The sequence below is a fragment of the Poromitra crassiceps genome, assembly GCF_964638095.1.
Source record: "Poromitra crassiceps genome assembly, chromosome: 3".
Lineage (NCBI taxonomy): Eukaryota > Metazoa > Chordata > Actinopteri > Beryciformes > Melamphaidae > Poromitra > Poromitra crassiceps.
In genome coordinates this window covers 75,198,922-75,207,623 of record NC_139625.1, presented here as the reverse complement: position 1 = coordinate 75,207,623, position 8,702 = coordinate 75,198,922, and the positions used below count along the sequence as shown (strand labels likewise).

The 8,702-nt window shown below is 42.3% G+C and overlaps 1 protein-coding gene across 1 annotated transcript; it reads left to right on the top strand.

Annotated features, from left to right (window-relative positions):
* Positions 1-263: 263 nt before the first annotated feature.
* Positions 264-8,282, top strand: LOC310774227 (fas apoptotic inhibitory molecule 1-like; the record flags this gene model as incomplete). Its single annotated transcript, XM_083634277.1, has 4 exons — positions 264-380; positions 713-941; positions 4,845-4,894; positions 8,127-8,282. The coding sequence occupies 4 exons, from the start codon at positions 264-266 to the stop codon at positions 8,280-8,282; spliced, it is 552 nt and encodes a 183-aa protein (XP_083490403.1).
* Positions 8,283-8,702: the final 420 nt, after the last annotated feature.

Genomic DNA, 8,702 nt, shown 5'->3' with positions numbered 1-8,702 from the left:
CTTTAGGCTACCTCACTTTAATTGGATGTGGCAGGATAGAGTGAGCCTGCTCCATAAGCCTCTTACTGTAATACACCTGCTGCTGAGCCCACACCCAGCCTGGGACAGAGCAGAACAGAGCGGACAATTCAGCGTGAGGAACACTGCTTCTACCCTCCGCTCCAAACATGAGCTTCTGGCTGAGGTGTTGCTGTGATTGGGGGGTTCTGTGAGCCGGAGAGTGACAGGGGGGTTCTGTGAGTGGACTCAGAAGTGGGTTGGAGATGTTGGGTGGAGACCTGGTGGCGGAGTGGCAGGTGGCGCTGAACGACGGGGTTTACAGGATCGAGTTCTCTCATGGCACCACCACCGGGAAGCGCATTGTTTACGTCAATGGACAGGTAGGCCCTGGTCTGGGCTAGCCTGTTGCAGACAGCCCCTCACTTTTAGCTTCTGATTTCTGTGTGGTACTGATGGACAGCTCCTTTATCGTTAAAATGAAAAGTGCTTTGAGGACGAATAATTTGGCCTCCGTACTGTTTACGGTCTGATGTAGGCCACAAACATTTTTAAGATTTTCAAGTGGGCCCTTGGTCGAACAAGGTTGAGAACCGCTGATGTAAAGGAAATGATTCAAATCAGGGTCTCATAGCTGGTGTCCATTGCATTCCCCACCTAATAACCCAGCAGAATGTCCATAGAGCAGACATCTCCTCACTGGTTTCTCCAACAGGAGGTCATCAGGAGAGACTGGATGTTCAAGCTGGTGGGAAAGGAGACCTTCACGGTGGGAGACACGCGGACCAGAGCCACCATAAACATCGAGGCCATCTCCGGCTTCGCCTACGAGTACTCTCTGGAGGTTGGCGGCAAGAGCCTGGAGAAGTTCATCGACAACAGGGCCAGGTGCACCAAAACCTGGCTACTCCAAGTTGACGGAGAAGACTGCAGGATCGTGCTCGGTGAGGCTCGTGAGACTACAGCTGCAATGATTAGTCAAATAAGCCATTAGTCCGGTGGGTCTCCAACTTTTTTGGCTTCAGTACCCCTTTCTGAATCCAAGTATCCTTTACCCGACTACAACCTTTTGCTTAGAAAACGGCAAGAGAAAACTATAGCATATGATGCAATGAATGAATGATAACTGACCTTTTGAAGAACATTACAAAGTAAGAAATGGAGTGAAAGAGTTGCCTTTTGCCTCCTGAACAGATTTTCTTTTTAAGTTTAATTTATTTTCATGATTTATTCGTACATTTTTCCAATCCCACTTTCTCTCAAGTACCCCCGCAGTACCTCCATGTACCCTAGGGGTACGCATACCCTAGTTTTGGAGCCACTAGAAGTCGATCGACAGAAAATTAATCGCCAACTATTTTTTCGAATCGTGATCGTTTAGACATATTATTATGAAAAATACTAAAATGATCTCATTCCATCTTGTTAAATGTGAATATTTTCTGGTTTCTTTAGTCTTCTATGACAGTAAACTGATTATCTTTGGGTTGTGGATTGTTGGTCAGGACAAAAGAAGACATTTGAAGATGTCATCCTTTGCTTTGGGGGGAAAAATGATCGACATGCTTCACCATTTTGTGACATTTTATAGGTCAAACCATTAAACGACTAATCGCTTAGGCGAGGAAATAATCAACAGATTAATTAGTAATGAAAATAATCATTAGTTGCAGCCCTAAGTGAGACACAACGAGTTGACAGCTGTTGCCAGTAGATTTTCTTTCTTTCTGTGTGGTTATGTAACTGCAAACTAGCCTTGACCCACTGTGGCATAATCTACTCAGGTGAGTGTGCTCACAGGTTATTTTGGGACACACTACTGTCAACAACCCGCCTGTACAATGGAAACCAACCCAAGCCGTACACTGTATCAACATCTTTACAATAGAAACCTTATCAAAAATAACAGTGTGAAATGTTAGGGTTTGCTCTCAAAATATCTTCACAATAGGCTTCAGTGTGGACTGGAATGATAAGCAATTGAAGCAATGACAAGTAGGCAGTGTTTGGGAATGTAGCCTACTCCTGTTATGTGCTGGATTAGTTGAAACACATTTTGCAGTAAATAAGACTTACTTTGTCAATGCCTAGTTGTGAGGGTGAGTAGTGTTATCAATAACAATAACCAGGTTCATGCCTAGTGTTGAGGGTGAGTCGTTTGATCAATAACAATAACCAGGTTCATGCCTAGTGTTGAGGGTGAGTCGTTTGATCAATAACAATAACCAGGTTCATGCCTAGTGTTGAGGGTGAGTCGTTTGATCAATAACAATAACCAGGTTCATGTCTAGTGTTGAGGGTGAGTCGTTTGATCAATAACAATAACCAGGTTCATGCCTAGTGTTGAGGGTGAGTCGTTTGATCAATAACAATAACCAGGTTCATGTCTAGTGTTGAGGGTGAGTCGTTTGATCAATAACAATAACCAGGTTCATGTCTAGTGTTGAGGGTGAGTCGTTTGATCAATAACAATAACCAGGTTCATGCCTAGTGTTGAGGGTGAGTCGTTTGATCAATAACAATAAGCAGGTTCATGCCTAGTGTTGAGGGTGAGTCGTTTGATCAATAACAATAACCAGGTTCATGTCTAGTGTTGAGGGTGAGTCGTTTGATCAATAACAATAACCAGGTTCATGTCTAGTGTTGAGGGTGAGTCGTTTGATCAATAACAATAACCAGGTTCATGTCTAGTGTTGAGGGTGAGTCGTTTGATCAATAACAATAACCAGGTTCATGTCTAGGGGTAAACTAGCACCAGTGGCTCCCTAAAGAAACAAGAAGAACAAGGCCATCATCAATGGAAGGACACTCGCTCACATGAAGCTTAGGCGAAAGTTCAGACAGTGAACTTTCTTTGTGTCACACTCACTCATTCTCCCCTCTTCTTCCAGTTGCCTTGCGTTCAGTTGATTAGGGGGGCGTTAGCGCTTTTGCTAAACCAATCACAGTTAGCCACATCTTCCTATTCAGCCAATCTCAGTCTTAGCAGCAACCTTTAAAAGCTGTTATCTTCTGTGATGAAGCACTCAATCAATAATTTGCTATCACACTTCGCATACACTGCTGTCATTTCAATGCGATTGCTGCAACCCGCCTCCATCCCATTCTCCTCCAGGTCTGACATCTCCAGAAGCCCTTCTCAGTTCTCAGAGTCCATCACCACCACCACCAGGTCTAGACTCCATATGGGCTTCACTACCCCCTTCATAATCACCATGCTGTCAGCATGATGTCATGATGATGTCATGATGACGTTGTGATGGAGTCAAAGACTTTGAACATTTCATAATCATTCTTCACATGTAATTAAATCATTACTCATGGTAATAAATTAGTTAGTTTGGTTTATTGTCCTTTCGGAAATTATTTTTGCATCTGTGGCAGTCTGATCATTGTTAACTAAATAATTTGTCTCTATTGATTGAACAGGCTAGTTGTCTTCATGGAGCTCATGCGATGCATCTCCGTCTTTCGGACAGCTCCGTCAGTTTTGGGTGCGTGAGGGCTGTGTGAGGATCCTCCTCATGCTGTTAGGGTTTACATACAGGACAGAACAAACTCTACAAACAGATAAGCTACGATAGGCTATCACACACTGTTGCCGCAGTGCTGCCATCTTAGGTAAGGGCACACAGAGAGGGCGATGACGCTGTCTAGGAAGCCTACAGTATATGGACAAAGACTTCCTACTACGAGCTGACGTCACCACCTTTGATAGACAGCCACAAATATGAATATAAATGAGTCACACATAAGCTGAGAGGGGCTGACTGTAACACTAGTAATAAGCTATAAATATAATAAGAAAGTTTTGCAGTTTTTACAGCAATAACTATTAGGTAATTACATAACTATAGAGGTAGACATAGTTCAGTCCCAGTAATGCAGCAAGAGTGTGATTTAACAGGACATCTCCTCTATAGGATTATTCACAGCACAAAATTAAATAAAGGTTATATAAATAATGTTAAAGAATCAAATTAAGTTATAGTTAAAGGTCCCATGTTATGCTATTTTTGAGCTGTTTAAACATGTCTCGTGGGTCTTTGAAACAAAACTATTCTGTTGGGGGGGGTCCAGCCTCTGTGGGACTTATCCAGGCACGGCACCACAGGGGGGCTAGTGGGGGCTTTGCCCCCTCAGTTGTATTTTCTGCCCCCCAAGTTAACTGCTCTGCTACTCCTTGCGGGACAACATTGCTATCTTTCAGAGGGTGTAACGGGCTCGTTTTTAAAGCTAGAGTGAATACATGGGATCATATGAAACTAAGTGTTCTAAGCCATACATTGGTACCAACCTTGTCACGCTAGCTAGGAAAACTGGCAGGGGCAATTTTTAACTGCCCCCTCAATTCATTTCATCCAGGAGCCGGGCCTGGACTTCTCTCCACTCTGTCTCTCCCCTCATTAACTATGTGCTGTTTTGAGGGGGTGGGACCTCTGATAAGATGACTATTAGATCCATCTTTGGTGCAGCAGTTGATTGTTTTCTGGAAAATTTTCCATTCTACACAGCTATGCTACAGACAACAAGGTTTGGTCTTTTGCATTCTGTGGGGGCGGCGCTGTAAACGGGCGAATGAAATGAGTGTTACTTTGTGATGTCACAAAGTCACGGAAGTCAAAATGGCTCGTTTGGAGGCACTTTTTCCTTACATGACTAGTGTGGCTTTATCTGGGGACATGACACTTCCATGATGTTTATATAGCCCAAGTCCTTTATAAAGGCAAGGGAGGCAAATCCTGTCTTCCACAAAATGGGCCCTTTAAGTTCTTGGTTAATGTCTTTCCCCCAAAACAGATACATAACATTCTTAAAACAAACTCTTTCATTGTTCCTTCCAACAGAAAAGGACACCATGGACGTGTGGTGCAATGGACAGAAGATGGACACCACGGTAAGATTCACTCTTGTATTAAAAAATGTTTTGGCCCCAAATAATTGAATGAGACTGCAAACTAGCCTAATCAAATCAGCCACATTATTTTCTTATTATTTGCTCTGGTATGTTTTATTATGAATCTTCTACATGGAACATGTAGCCTACATATCATCTGAAACATCTCATCACTGCTGTTAGCTTTCTTTGTCATCTATTGAAACCTCTTCTATTGTTTGACTCATTATAGTACAGCTGAATGGCACTGGATTGGAGTTTTTGTGTTGTGATTTCTGCTGTTTTCTCTCTTTATTCCTTTACTCTACATTCTTTTTATTTTCTATTAATTTATGTATTTATTTATTTATTCTCTGATTTAGCTTCCATTTTCTCCCCAATTGTACTCAAGCCCCCAGGAATAGCGCTGGGCTTTGAAGCCATTTGAACATGCTGGCGAAGCTCTGTATTGCAAGTCACATGACGCCATGCAGCCCAGAAAGGAAAATTCCCATCCACTTGCATGGGGACTCCGGCAGCTGTTAAACCCAGTGGAATTTTTTCCGGGTGTCACTCAAAGTATAAAACGACTCTTTTAATTATCAACTAATTTTTTATGGGGCATTTTTTTCTTCAGAAGCCACTGAGAGCCGTATACGGGGGTATTTTCTTCTTGTAATACAATCCATGGGTGGGAGGGGTGGGAGACGTCATGGAGCACGTCATGGCACACATGCGCACTTTGCCTTGGGCTGCATTGTCAGGAAGTAAAACCAGGAAGAAAAAGCCCCCATGATGGCTTCATGCGCCAATGAGCAGCCTCTGTCCGAATGCATGGGTGGGCGTGGCACGTCCCCTATCCAGTTCTTTTAATACATCCATGATTGTACTTGGCCAAGTCCCCCTGCTGACTGGGCGTTGCTCCACCCCCTCTGCCAATCTGAGTAGAGTTGTAGACTAGCACATGCTTCTACATGTGCAGTTGCCAGCCGCTTCTTTTTACCTGACGGCAAGGGGTTTTACCGGCAGGATGTAGCGTGTGGGGGGATCACGCTATTCCCCCCAGTTCCACAACTGACCAGCAGCGACCACATGCTGCATTCAAGTTTACCGTGAATATGACATAAATCCACTTGAACGGCCCCCTCATATGGTATTCACGACTTGATATGTGGAATCTTTCTGAAAGCTTCGAAGCTCACGACTTGTGACGTGCCTGTGACATTTTAACAAAATGGCGGACGCCATGGACGTTGGAAATTAAGTAAAATATTGACATTTTAGAGCTTTTCCTAGTCATTTTATATGTCTGAGGAACATGTTGATATTCTCAACAATCTCATCTTGTTTCCTCTGTCATGCCTTTGCATTTCCTGCATTAACGTAGTTAGCCGCTCGCTAGCTAGTGTGGTAGCTAAATTGTTAGCCTTGGTGGCTTCTAGTCAACTGCACATGTCCACAACGTGACCACTTGAATGCCAAGCATGTCATGTACATGGTGGTGGGCGAGCGCTTTTGCCTAGAGCTACACTACCCAGACGCCCTCGTGTATGTAAATGAAACTCCAATCTGCTGCTAAATGCCTAAAATATAGTCTAATGAAACTGCACAAAGTCCACACACACAGTGGGCCTAGTGTGCCTCTGAACTGCAGAGCTAAATCCTGAGGGATTCATCTGAAATAATGCGGCTGTAACAAGTGATACTAAATGGTCCAGGATTAGGCGTTTGATTCTCACTGAGGCCACAAATACTCACATATTGTACATTTATGTAGGCTATACTGTATTGACCATAAATCTGATATGATATGAACATAGCTAAGAACATAAAAACCAAAAGCCACACACTTTGCAGTGAATCACTGCCAGTGATTCTTAGCTGTGCCCAGTCTCAATGAAAACAGGGAAAAAGATACCAGCATGCTATTTTGTATCATATTTCATGTACATTTTAATAATCTACAGAAAATGTACAGATTTAGCCAAATTATATGCAATTTAGTGTTAGAGCTGCAACAAAGTTTAATATTCTGGTGTGTGTGTGTGTGTGTGTGTGTGTGTGTGTGTGTGTGTGTGTGTGTGTGTGTGTGTGTGTGTGTGTGTGTGTGTGTGTGTGTGTGTGTGTGTGTGTGTGTGTGTGTGTGTGTGTGTGTGTGTGTGTGTGTGTGTGTGTGTGTGTGTGTGTGTGTGTGTCTACCTGTGCAATACCTGAAAATATATCTGTACAAGTCTTTGTTTTCAATCCTGTGTGTCTTATTGATACATATATACTGCACATTATGCATTCTTTCACATTATATGTATTAACCCTTTGAAGTCTAAGGGTCTTTTTGGGCTGTTTCTCAAATTTGACATAGCTGCTTAATTAAATTCGCCTTTTAAAGATAAGACGCTTTAACCAATGCACTTAGAAAGTTTGTGACTATCTGGGACCCGTTTTTGGTCTACCTCAATGAGGCTAGGGGTGACGGGTGACTCACCCGGCTGGCTTCTCATAGACCCCCTTGAGTGAGATCCCAAGTATATCGTTTACAAGTACATAAGCACCTTAGGTGGCTGGCGGCACCACTTTGTAATGTTGATTATATTTTTTTTGTTTTGTTTTGTTTTGTTTTTCCTTTCTTTCCCCATGTGTCTGAGCCTGTTTGTCTGTTTTGTCTTGTTTGTGTTCTATAAAAATTTAAAATATGAAAAAAAAAAAAAAAAAAAAAAGATAAGACGCTTTACAACACATTTATTGTAACATAGTAGTCAATGTAAAATGTGTGAATGTTCAAATACTTGTGCCCTTACTCTGAGAGCAACACAAACCAAAGTCAAATTCCTTGTATGTGTACTTGGCCAATAAAGCTGATTCTGATTCTGAGATAATGCTAGCCTACTATCGCAAAACCGCGTGTTAGCATGACACTACCGTGGATGATTTTGGTGTCAATGTTTACATCACTTAATGCTAATAATATAAGAGGAGTCTGCTTCCAAAATGAGATATCCAACTTAAAAAAACAGTGTTTAGAGAATGATTGCTGGAAGAGAAACTAATGTTGGAATCATCTGTCTTTTTGACTGGAGGGTGGAATAATCTTCACTGTTCACCTGTTGACTGATGGATAGAAGGGCTAAAGGTGTAGGCCTATAGCATTTTGAGATTAAACCATTATTCATCATAAACAACACTATTCTATTAATACCAAATGCTTTAGCAAGTGGTAAAGTGCACTTGACACAGTTTGTCATCATTGTGTTCTCAGGGTGAGTTTGTAGAGGATGGTACAGAGACAGGCTTCATGGTGGGCGAACACGAGTGCTGCATCAAAGCCATCAGCAGTGGGAAGAAAAAGAGTGGCATCGTGCATGATTTACTGCTGGACGGAGAGAAGATAGCAGCATTACCACGACGACACTGAGTGGACATGAGCAACGCTCAATGTATGATCCACTTTCAAAGAGATGACATTATGTAATGTGAACTGAGCTATTTGGAATGTACAAAGCAATATCATTGATTGTGCTTTATGATGAGGGATCAATGTTTTTTTTTTTACTCTAAAAATGAACTGTTTTTTCCACGGGTTTCATTAGGCTACATGCAAATGTAGCCAATACAACTAGAAGTATTTGTAAATAGCAAAGAAACATTAATAAAGTGTGCAACATTAACATTGTTGGATCTTTTTATTAGCCTGTTTGCTTGATTTTTAGATGCAGCCAGCAGGGCCAGCAGCAGCTCTATGTCGATTGGTTGGTCGGGCGGTTGGTTGGTTGGTTCTTCTTCTTCTTCTGTGGTGTTTTATGGCAGTTGGCATCCTTTATGTTGCATTACCGTC